This window comes from Lasioglossum baleicum, chromosome 12 (genome assembly GCF_051020765.1).
Source record: "Lasioglossum baleicum chromosome 12, iyLasBale1, whole genome shotgun sequence".
Classification (NCBI taxonomy): Eukaryota; Metazoa; Arthropoda; class Insecta; order Hymenoptera; family Halictidae; genus Lasioglossum; species Lasioglossum baleicum.
Window position 1 is genome coordinate 2499725 of NC_134940.1, and position 12549 is coordinate 2512273.

The window sequence follows — 12549 nt, forward strand, 5'->3', positions numbered from 1 at the left end:
TTGATCGCATGAACAATCACGTTACCTTTTCACCTTTCGTGAAATCGTGCGGTGTTTTGTTGCAATACGGGGCTATGTCGATGCAAAGCTTGTCCCATAACAGTAACATGTATCTGACCCTCTCTACTTCCTCTAACCTGGTCAATTTCTCGAGTTCCCATTGATGATCGAATATCAGACTATCTCCTCGTGGTCTCCATCCATGGAGATTCTCTTCTCCTCTGACGTAGGTGGAGCTCGTGTCCAGCACTCGTCGTTGTCGCCTTTGTACACCTGACAAATAATTATGAAACAGGAGTAGGTACCGAATGAATGAAATATATCAAATATTACTCGGTATATGTATATGTTGTCGTTTTCGAAACATATTTGTCGTAATATGAAAAAAAAACAAAAACAAACAGAACATAAGTATAATCGAGAACATGGCCAATTCAAAAGTATCATGATATAATAATCATTGTAGATATCGTAGAATGCGGTATAAGCCCTTGCGAGTAGGGAATTCTAGCGTTCGAAACAGGAAAAGATCGATTTCTTTTCCTGTTTCAGACCAGAATACCGACTCGGGTGACTCGAAAGATTTGGAAAATGTACGCGACTATTATATCAATGAGAAAGGGTAGGATCAAGGTGTTGGGGGACTACGCTAAGGGTAGACAAGACAAACCTGGGCTACCTGCTTCCGAAGAACGACGCAGGACTAACTCGTAGACACCGCTGAGCCTGTTAGCCTCCTGATTGCGATAGCTTCCGCTGAATAAGTGCTTCAACGAGCGTGGTCCTACTCTGGCATCTCTGCCGTAGATGATCATGCTCAGATCTTTGGTAATGATAGCCGGTCTTCCACAGTTCTCCAACTAAAAGTAGGCGAAAATTGAAATAAAAAAAAATAATCGGCGGCACACACGGTTTTATCGAAAGATGCGATACAACAACAACAACAACAATATACACATAAACATAAAACAGCGGACATACTTCAAGGTACGCGGAGATGGTCATGAAGATTTGTTCCCCGTAAGCTGTGACTCGGTTGAGCAAAGCCGAATTGTGCAGCGAGCTGTCCCAAGCTGCCTCGAATCTAAACATGCATCTGTCGTCTCCAGCTACTTCGAGATATTCGCCGGGGAACAAACCCAACGAGAGCACGGAGGAATCGTTGTCCTCTTCCTCGGGCTCCGGTGTGTTTCTGATACGTCCGACCACCAATTCCCTGACGTCTTTCCAACGTAATTCGGACGCCGGCTCGTGAACGATAGTGATTCGTATACGGCGTTGAATGCCTTGGTGAAGAAGGAAAAGCCCGCGACAGGGTAGATCGTCGCTATGGTCAACCACCGATGGCACGTATTCGCCGTTCGGCGCCAACTCGCAGATCTCGAACCAAACCAACACGTCGTATTTCGCGTGTACGTGCGACGTGCTCGGCGACGGCAATACGCTTCCAAACTTGGGTGAGCGAACCGGCTGACTGATCGGTATAGACGGCGGTAACATCCTCTTCGGTGGCTGTCTTACGCTGTTGGGATGAATGCTAAAGTAAAGGTATGCGCCAGGCATGCAGGCGATAAAAATCAGAAAAGAAAGAAACGGAACAGGGTTTCGTTTTTTAATGTCTGTTCGCTTCAGTGTGCGTAAAAAAAGAATAAAAAAAAAACAATTCGTGACGAATTCAATGCTCACTATTCCAATTTGGCATCTTTGTGCAGAGGATGCTGCTGATAGTGTCCGAACACCTCGAACACGATTGGCTGGGTCTTCAGGTATTCCAAGAACGATTTTGTCACCGTCACGGTAATCTAATTAAGCGAAACAACAGCTATAATAATTCGAAAATACCCAACTGTTTTCCAACTGTTTCTCCTAGGTATTCGTTTACATGTATACTTGGCAAAGTTTAAATCTAAATCTGAAGTTTAGACGAGATTACATTACTCCTTACATTTTATGTTCTACGTTTTACGTTTTACGAGATCCTTCATTGTAAACCGATAGCTATAGCAATCTCGTGTAATAGATGCTCCAGTAAGCTTGTTTGCGTTTCTCTAGTGGAATAGTGTTTAACAACTATGACAAGTATACACGTATTCTAAAATAACTTGTCCTCGCAGAACACACCGCTCTTTGCGAACAAGTTTAGCAAGGGTAATATTATTTCTTTCCGCGAAGAAACATTTCACGGGAACAGGATTTTTGTCGATGTTCAAAAACGCTTGGTTGACTTACATTTTGTACGTGATAAAAACCAGGTGGATTTCCTTTTCCAGTATTCTTGACCGGTTCTGTCGAGAACGCTTCATGGTGGCGATGCAAGAAACTGTACAAACAATTTTACAACGTATTACTCGGTGTGTTGTAGGTGTTTAAACGTTTAAAGTACGTTTCTCTAATCGCGTTGCGTTTAATAGGAGAGAAAACACGTACTTGAATTGGCAGAAAATATCAGCGTATTCCGTAGAAATGCCTATCGCCTGTAGCACGGTTACCCTGAACGTGAACTCGGATCCCGTTTGCAAATGATCCGGCAAATCTTCCTCCTTCATGTCGCTGGAAACAGAACTGTCTCCTCTGCCGCTATCGGCATCCCCGATATCGTCCTCGTCTTTCGCGTCCTTTTGCTCGTTGTGACCCTCGACCACGCGTTCCTCGTGCAACAGGATCTGTCGGCTCTTCTCCAGAGTTTGAGTTAGCAGGGTGTTGCGCTTGTTTTGCTTGTGGTTGCCGAACAGATCGTCCTCGAAAGAGATTCTAGCGGACTGTCTGACGCCACTCGCGTACTCGCTGTTTTCCTCTTCTGGAAGAAGGGTTCGTTAAGAAAATCCTACACCGGTATATTTTCCGTAATTCCGAAAGTTGTGCATCGAGATTCACACAGTGGAAGGCGATTCAGAAATAATAAAAATATGTAGACGCCGATTACGTACCAACCACGGCTTGCACGGCCACGCGCAGGTAGCCTTTCACGTCTCCCTTTTCGTTGACTATCGCCACTTTGTGGATCAGCGGCACAGGGTACATCAGATTGCTCAGATATACAAACGACCTGTAACGAACGACAGCGACTCGGTAATGGCAACGATTATTTCGAATCGATTGCGAACGGTGGATATATCTTTAGATTTTCGAAACGAAAGAGATGGTTTTGCTTTACCTTCCAACCATCCGGAACCACGGGAAACGATCGTAAAACGGATCGCCTCCGGTGATGGACTCGATATTGAAGTCTGGAGACGTGGGCGACAATTCTGCTTCGTTGTGATACATTTCCCGCATCAGTTCGAGCCTTTGTCTGCGCAAATATGAAAACACGACTGTTTCGTATTTTAAATCGTACAACTAGCCCCGCAGTGTTCGATCAAGACATTATAGTTGGACGTTGTCAAAAAGCACAGTAAAGGAGACACTCTGTACACAACATTAGCTTCTCGAAGATATTGTGTGCGTGATATACAATATATACATATATGTATTCAAAGATACTCGGAGAGATTCGACAGAAACATTCGTAGAATGTGTACATATACATATATATACTATGTATATAGTTAAATAAAGGGACATGTTCAGGTTTCTCGAAAAACCGAATTCGGTTATTACAACCGAACATATTTTTCATTATAATACATATTGTATAGGTATTATAAGCGAACATATTAGTTGTGTACATATGTACATACTTCTTCCTCTGTCCCTGTATTTTTAACAAAGGAAGGCATAGAATATTGTTGAAGAGAATATGGTATAGTTGCGTATATATATTGTTTAAGCTGTTGAGGAAGATATTCTACATACGTGATCGATGTACATGACAAAATGACCGCAATCTGTGTAGATTCTTTTTGGCAGTGTATCGTGGCATGTGCACAACGAAGTCACAAAGCAAAAATGTGACGAAACTTCAGCCACTAGGAGCGCGCGTGTTCAGCGAGACACAGTAGAAACATGTATGTACCATATACATTATACATATACAGAATACACGAGTTCAACCCTTGACCAGCGAGACAATTGAAACATGTAGTACAGGAGTTAAACCAGGCATGGCCAGAAGTTGCTCCATCTCGATCCGGGGCATTCTCAAGGAATACCTCCGCTTCTCCCGGCCGCGACCGCCTAGTGCTCGGAGCTCGGAGCAACCATGGCCGCCAAGGGGAGCGAGACACACGGCCCGGAGAAGTAGGGATACTCGAAACGGATAAACGAATATTCCTTGAGAATGCCTCCGATCACCTCCGATCGAGCAACTTCTGGCCATGCCTCAGTTAAAACCCTTCAAGGACATCCTACTTTTTTCATGTGCTAGTTTCAACATTTTTATGTCGCTTTTATTAGAATATATGATCGAATCGTTGAAAACATCGTGATGCAGAAATGCTTTTCTAGAATTTGAAATTTTCCGAATTCAGAAGGGTTAATTCCGTTCGGACTGTCAAACGCGAAACGCTGGCAACATTGGCTTGGCCATGCAACGAGTCCTTGTCAATATCTCATCGAGATCGAGACCAGCGTAGTTGCAAAGCAATGTATTTTTCTGAGAAAGAGGAACTTGTATCGAATCGAGTTTACGTGCATACATATACAACGCGTAAGTATGTATACAGGGTGGGACACCTAACTCGATCGCCTCGAACAACTGTACAATTGTACGTTACGCGTTGTTATCATATAAAACATCATGTCTACGGATAACGCATAATTTCGAAGTTATTCGAGGCGATCGAGTTGGGTGTGTCATCCTTTAAATAATCGGTATACTCGATTTTTTTATGTGTACACAATGAAAAATGGTAAAAGAGAGATGACATAGATTCGAGATCTGCGTCGGTTAAAGTTTAAAGTTTAAAGTTTAAAGATGAATATACATGAAGCGTATGTGGCGATAAAAAAGGATAGAGCCTCGCGCGTTCGAGCACCAACCTCGAAGGCAAAAGATTTGCGAGCGAGAACTTCGGATTAGAGTAGACCGTAAGGCATTGGAAAATATCCTCTTTGGCCTCCGGGGTGCTGGGGCTCGAGTCCTCGTTGTATACGTGTCGCATCAACTCCAAGCGCTGTCTATAAGTCAACACGTATTACTTGCGTGAGCGTCCCTGTGCATTTTGTTTTTCGTCTAAGCACGGTCTGATTAAAGCGACGCGCGACGATACCAATCATATGGTGTATATCGCGCGGTCATCGATATTAGAAGAATTTCACCGAGACCGAGTTTAGCGCGAGGAACGTAGGGCCGAGCACGCGATTCGAACAAGATTTTTATATATTAGATATTAGTCGTGCATGTATGTAATTATTACAAGGTGGTGCCCCTTGACTAGGGATTGCAATCCCGCAATCCCGTGTCATTTCTTGGTCCCGCATTTCTTAAATAGGTGATACGGGATCCCGTAAATTTTGCAGGACTATGCGTATAATCAATTTATAAAAAGTCGAAGATATCGTCAAAATTTTAAAGAAGGAGATGACATCCTTTGAAAGCGACGGCAAAAAAGGGAAATATTTATGCATGGTTTACGAATATTTATTAACTATTCGACCCCGACAAGTGTATAGGCTGAACGAGCTATTTCCGCTGCAGGATATCTTCGCAATGACTTGAGGAGCAAACTAGAAGATTCAACAATAAATAGTCTTTGCTTTTTACGCGCATATTTTCAAAGTATTACAAATTTAAAATATTTTTTCTTTTCCTTTATAATTTTAATATTAAAAAATTGTCTTTTTATAATAATATATTAATTATTTTAATATATAGTTTGTTTTCCAGAGAGAGATTTATTTTAATTTATGTAGATTTAGATTTTGTTTGTATGTTTTAAATAAATTTTGACTACTATGATCAAAGATGATTATCTCATTAAGTAAAATTTGTTTCTTTATTAAATATATATTAGATCGAAGAACTAAATCCTCAGACCCGCGGGATTGCAATCCCTACCCTTGACCCCCGGAAAAGTCTTGCTTAAATCATTGTCGAGAACATCTGTGTACTTGTGTACGCTTTTACGGTTCATTTTTATATTTGCAATGGAATAACTGCGGCTGCGTGTTCTGCACAAGTACATGAAGATGAAAATATTCTTTTTCGATCGAAAGGAAAGAAGAAGATGAACGAGTAGCCTGAAAGAGTAGCTAATCGTCAAAATGTGCTCCTGAGAAAAATCATGAGAAGTACCAAGAAATATTTAGTCTACGTTTCGTGGCGGTTAACGGATGGAAATTTGCAGTGGGGCTCGAACAACTCACCCTTTGTTTATGGATGCATCGAATGGAAATGTTAAGCGTTATTAAAGCGCGAAGCACGGTTACCGACAACGAACCTGAGTTTATCCAGCGTCCAATAATGAGTTGCTCCGTTCTTCGTGTCTTGGACTTCTACGGCAACTATCGTGCGGGGGAACGGTCTTTCTTCCTCTTCCTCTTCGTCCATGGCTGGCAACAGATCCGGCGGAAGCGGCGAGTAAAGCGTATCCGTGAGCAAAATAAATTGGAATTGCACCTAGAAAAAACATGTCGTAAGTAGACAAAAAGTATGAGAAACAGGTATTTGTTCGCGTTCGTAGTTACTGAAATAGATGCGAAATTAATGATGCAAATATAGGACGCAAAACCAAATCAAACGGAATTATCAGAATATGGAATGGTAAACAATTATGGAAGCTTTGTAGGTGATGAAACTGGAGTGACTTGATAAAAAAAGAAAAAAATATTATATTAATGATAGTAAAGACAAGTATACGTCATACGTATATGTATGTACATGTAGTAAACATGTAAACATGGACACATGGAAGGACGAATATCTGGCTGCGGTAATACATGTGACAATTTACAGAACATCAAAAAGGGGGTACCTATCGAGTTGCCTCGCAACGTCAATTATATGCAAAATTCAAAAATAATTTACCGACAAAACCGACTTTGCGCGAGCTGTGTGAAAAATGTATTCTAATAAACAAGAAAACCGTCTCGTAGCAAAGAATTTGATAATGATTTCGTGATCGTTTGCTGCGTCAATCGAATGAATATGTCTCGTCGAATCGTCGAATTGTCGAGTGCTCGTAAAGAAAGAAAAATTGAAACGTGTGGTGGAAGATGCAATTATGTATATGTGTATATGTTAACGACTCGAGACAAGGGAGAGCCACGCGTCGGGACTTTGAATCCCCCAAAAAAATAAACCACGGATGTACCTTCTTTTTGAGTTCGACAGATATTGCGTTAGCCTCTTTGAGGAATATCGCGTTGCCCCAGAGATCATCTCGAAGACTTGTGAATTGATGGTACTTCCACTTGCGGAAAGCCCAAGCGGCCAGTTGGAACTCTCTCTCGGTCCAGTTGCTCTCTGCGTCAAACAAGGGGTTGACTGAAATGCAAGCCATTACCAGGCAAAACAGTCAGAAAAGCCAAGCATTTGGTGGATATATTCGTTCCTTCGTTAAAAGGAGCCACAGCGTTCGGTTCACAATCAGATGATGCACTGTTTCGGGTCGAAACTTCGGAGTCTTGAAATTACTGGGTTGTTTCATACATTTTGACTTTTGACCATACATTGCGCCGGTCGACGCGTTGTTTTTTCACTCGTATAAAACGAATACGGTAGAATCCGATTAGTTCGACGTTGAAATACTACACGTGTATAATGACTATAATATTTTTCGATGAAAAAAAGCTTCGTAGCGTCGACATTTTAAAATCGGATATACATATTCCGGTTATAATATTGCGACAACCTGATATAGTAACGTGTGATCGGTTTGCGTGGAACAACCCTTATAGAAAACGATGGAAAACAATATCGAATATATTGTATTGCATAATCGCATGCGTGCGCATCGCAGAAAGAGAAAAACCTACGTACCACCATCTGATCGTGTCTCACACGGATCCATACAGCTCTAGAATTTGTATTGGTGAATCATTACTTACTCTTATCTTCGGCTACTAAAAGATCTAAAAGATCTCATTTTCAAGTCCCATAGAAATATGTTTGATTAAGACGAACCAACGAGTATCCATTACAAATTCTGACACTTTTAACGAAGAGGTAGTACAATCTAGACAAGATCGTAGCTTATTCGTACATGCAGAGAGAGAGTGAGAGAGCTGTATACATAATAGGATTATTATCGGATCAACAGCAGCAGCTCTGTTCTCCTGTGTGTCTCGCTGAGATTAGAAAGGATCGAATAGGCAGTTCGTATTGTAAAATAGCTAATTGTAAATTGAATACCGTCGAGTTCAGGGATCGTTCGTAATGTTTACTCACCAAAGATATCCTCTTCGATGTTGTTGAAGTCCTCGGGCGTGTAACTGCTGTACATCGACATCGTCATGCTCTGCTCCTCCACTTGTCTTTGTAGCGCGTCTATCCGGGCTTCGTAACTCTGTAATATTATAATAACAGTTTCGTTCGTTTCGGTTCCGCAAAGCGTTTTCGCTCAAAGTCTCGAACGATTTTATTTCAACGTACCTTCCTTTGTTTTTCGAACAGCTGATCCGCTACTTCCTTGTCTTTGCGGTATTGCTCTTCGAGTAGCAGCACTCTCTTGTCCATCTCAGCCTTAAGGTCGATTCCTTCGTTCTCCAACAGCTCGACCTGCGCGAAGTTCCAATCGGCGGTTTCTCCGTTACCAGGTGTTTCCGCGGGTGAACTTTTCTCCCGTCGTTCGCGGACTGCGCGTCAACCAAGAAATAAAATTCTGTAGCGTTGTTCGAGTTCTACGGTTCACTTATAACTAGACTGCGGATTTTATGCAGTGAGATTTAAAGCAGTGGACACATTAAAAATATTTAAGGACGTCATCGTATTATTTTCAGCTTAATAGAACAATTAAAAGAAGAATACAAGTTTTATTTGGCTCCTGTGTCTTGCAATTAATGCAAACATTTTTTATTATGCATAAAGATCCGCAATCTACTTATGACTTATGATAACGCGATGCCGCTGGGGCAGTCACCAGGAATCCAGAAAACGAACCTTGATCAGGGTGATTGAATCTGAACACGTGATTCTTTCCTAGGATAACCCGAGAGCCGGTCTTCAAAATGACTGGTTCGGTGATCTCGCGGCCGTTCACGTATATCAATGCTCCTTTCGTCGGCATCAGGGTGATGATGCCGTCGTGATTCTCGAATACGCAGTGTTCGCTCAGTATATGCGGCCCGCAGAGCTGAATGTCCTGCGGTATGTTCGCTTCGGCGCTACCGATGCGCGTGAATCCATCCTTGATGTAATAAATCAGGCACTCGGACATTAGAGGATCCTCGTTCAGGTTCACCAAGTGGGGAGTTTTCTTCGGGGAGAACACACCGACGGTAACGCCGTCTTCTTTCACAGCTACCCCCATCTCGGCGAACACCGCCTCTCGCTGAAGTCGAATCAACTCTGTTCGTTTCAACTTCTCTTCCCACGTTTCGTTCAATTCTGAAAAGTCACCAAACCCATCAACTTTCAAGGACTCCGATCGATATTTGCCTACCGATTCTTTTTTAACGCCTGAACAACAATTCAACTTGTTTGTCTATCTTATTGTTAGAACGCGATAGTTTATACTAGTTTCTTTGTTTTTTCTTGCTAGAAAGCTACGTAATCTGTTATATACCGGCAATCAATTTCTCCGAAGCCTGCAATTGATCGACCGCTTCCTCGGCAATCGTCGACGTGGCGTGCGGCGTGATTCTCGAACAGGTCTCCTTGACATCGTCCTCGCGTTTGTTCGCTCTGACGATTTCGTCTCCTGCGGGGCAAACAGCGCAAAATAAGTGGAAATCAACCAGAAGATTCGTACAAGTTAAGATCGACGAATCAGCCAGGGATGTAACACGCGTCTCGTAAACATCAAAAGCCATAACTAAAGCAGTGGCGTAAGTGAAAGAGAATATTTGCCAAGGATTCCATATTGTGATTTGTGTTTAAACGGGAACTCGAAATTTCTTTTTCTCTCTCTCTCTCTCCCTCGCCAAGAGAAATCCAAAAAAGAAAAAAAACAAAGCTACTTTTACAAATCGTTGAACGAATGCTCGTTATAACGAAAAACTTGACACTAGAATTACCAGATAACCAGATAAACTAGTGAAGAGTCCCATTTAGAGTGTTCGGACGTTCTAGCGTTGTCTAAACACTTTACGTCGCGCGTCGCATCGGTACAATTTGTCTGTAAGCGGCAAGCGTGGAACGTCCGCCGAAAGTCTCGCGTTTTACGTTTGTAAAAAAGAGATCGCGAAACAAACGAGACGTCTATGGTTGTTGGAATTGAAGCGTAGCGGTTCGTAGCGGTTAAACATAGTTGCTCGAATCGAATTTGAAATCATTGCTGGACTAGATCGCCGATCGAGATCGTGTTCGGTTCAGTCTCTAATGAACGGTGCTCATGTCATAGCGTTCGAGATGCGTTCGGATTGTCCGCTGTCGAGTGCCATGCAACACCTTCAGCCCGGTTTCGGGAACAATGTGATGGGTCTAAGTGGACAACAAGCGAGGCAAACAACACGTGTTCATTGGGAGGAGGCGCTTCGGCACAACAGAAACTAGAAAAGCCTAAATTTACACCAGGGCTGGGTTCCCGTTTAAGCGATTCGTCGCTTAATCTGTTTATCGGATTCATTAAACATTTTCTCAATAAACAGTGCCCAATCCTGGTACGCACGCGATCGCACGTTGCAAAATAAATTACGTGTCTAGGTTGAGTCAACTCGACGCTCTCGAGGTGACAAATATATATGTATGTATGTATGTATGTATGTATGTATGTATGTATGTATACGTATATAGGATTTTACATGGATGGCGAAAGATCGATCTCGATCCTTGATTAGGCTTTCGCGTTAGCGTTCGGCTAACGACCGCGTGGGTCGTTCCCGCTGAAATCGATCGGCCCCGGTTGCATTGTAAATTCGAAAGATCACAGACCGTAATTTGATTCTCTTTAATGCTAATGGAATAACGATGATAGTTTCGTTACCAATTAAGATGATTGCACGAGGAATCAATAAGAACGTAATTGTTGCTCCACGATCAGAGTTTCTATGTATTGCTAGTTACTTTCTCGTGAAATACAGTTGAATGTCAAAAGCTGCCAATTATGCCACCTACGATAGGAAGGAGGACCAATGATTACACTCTTTCCCGGTATTTTTATGAAACTTTAAACCGCTAAGAATGATAATGCAGCTAGTTTGTTGAAAACCGATAAGCAGATCGTAGATACTTGTGAAAATGTCTGTTTTGATAAACTTTGAAAAGAATTTGAAGAAACTCGAAGAGAATTTGATTTGCCGCGTTAACGGTCTCTAGGTAGATGAAATAAAATTGCGTTAGACAAAGTATAACACTCTCGTCGCGACAGGGGAAGAGTGTATCCAAGTGGAGCGTATACAGGGTAGAACAGAATATGCGATACGCGCGGCGAAGCAGAATTGCAGAATTGCAGAATTGCGGAATGTACAAAGAATCGTCGGAAACGGACAAAAAATACAGATTATGCGCTTGGCATTGTGTGAGATAGAAGCGGACGTTTAATGGAACAGGCGCAAAAAAGAGTGATCGAATGTCTGGCACTCGGAGACGTTTTGTTTTTGCCGCTCTTATGGATTGTCGTGATTTTACTTACTAGATTCTTTCTTTTCATATGTGACTTTACCATCTGGCCCTACGTCAAGCACAAGGGAAACAAAGAAAAAAATACACTATGTAAATGGTGGCTTGCCTACAGCGCTCTATTTTCGTTTTAATACAATTTTGCTCTTTCTCATATTTCATATCTTCTCTCCTGATTTTTTTTTTATCTACTTTGCATACTGTACACACTGTACTTTATCCTTTCTTTCGCGCGCACGTATACGCGACCGCCCCGGTAACTGTTCTCATCTTTTCTTCGCATTACCGATCGAATTTGAATCCTTCTTTAAACAGGAAGGATCGCTCTACATTTCACCATTGCACAGTAGTGGAATACTAAACGGCACGTATGGCATATGCATAGAACAATGAAATGCAATAAATGCAATCAGAATTTCTGAAATGGGAATATTTTACTGCTATACATATATGTAGATATATTCTTATTCGTAAAGTCGATTATAATATCGTTATGTGCAAACGACTTAACCGGTAACATCTTGAAATTTTGTCATTGCTCGATACTCTCCAATTGTTTTTCCGATTGCGTGAAATACTGGTCGTCTCGGGAGTCGGTCGGGAGAACGAGAACAGGCTTTTAATCGCTACGGTTCATGTTACTCGCACATGCCCGCTGTTATCGAACCAGGCGTACCCGCACGCGCACAGAAAGGGAGTTTCTCTTTGAATTCCAACCCCTTGTACAAGAACAAGAACAGCTCACCTTCTTGCACGTCAATACCCTCTTGCTTGAGGAGTTCCCGTAATTTCTGGATCTCTTCCTTGAGCTCACGAATAAGCTTCGCGTTCGCGTCCTCGTTAACCACTGCTTTGCAAACTATCTGTTTCGCTCTGTCCGCGTATCTGTAGTGAAAATCAAAGAGGAAATCTGTAGCAATAATCGCGATCGCTCGACGCCTCGACGCACG

General features: G+C 42.2%; 1 protein-coding gene across 12 annotated transcripts in view; it reads right to left on the reverse strand.

Moving 5' to 3' along the window:
* Unc-104 (kinesin family member unc-104) overlaps positions 1-12549 on the reverse strand; it is a 37132-nt gene that overhangs the window by 5701 nt on the left and 18882 nt on the right. For 3 of the 12 annotated variants that reach the window (XM_076435828.1, XM_076435827.1, XM_076435835.1), the window contains exons 8-24: positions 12345-12484; positions 11613-11651; positions 9606-9740; positions 8981-9427; positions 8474-8676; positions 8270-8387; positions 7194-7366; positions 6321-6499; positions 4921-5058; positions 3155-3292; positions 2928-3046; positions 2428-2797; positions 2230-2320; positions 1687-1802; positions 982-1537; positions 671-860; positions 26-273 (exon numbers count right to left, since the gene is read on the reverse strand). In XM_076435828.1, coding sequence (XP_076291943.1) covers positions 26-273; positions 671-860; positions 982-1537; positions 1687-1802; positions 2230-2320; positions 2428-2797; positions 2928-3046; positions 3155-3292; positions 4921-5058; positions 6321-6499; positions 7194-7366; positions 8270-8387; positions 8474-8676; positions 8981-9427; positions 9606-9740; positions 11613-11651; positions 12345-12484 — 3400 coding nt within the window. The remainder of the gene's footprint in view (positions 1-25; positions 274-670; positions 861-981; positions 1538-1686; positions 1803-2229; positions 2321-2427; positions 2798-2927; positions 3047-3154; positions 3293-4920; positions 5059-6320; positions 6500-7193; positions 7367-8269; positions 8388-8473; positions 8677-8980; positions 9428-9605; positions 9741-11612; positions 11652-12344; positions 12485-12549) is intronic. The other 9 variants (XM_076435833.1, XM_076435829.1, XM_076435832.1 and 6 more) reach the window with 9 other exon arrangements.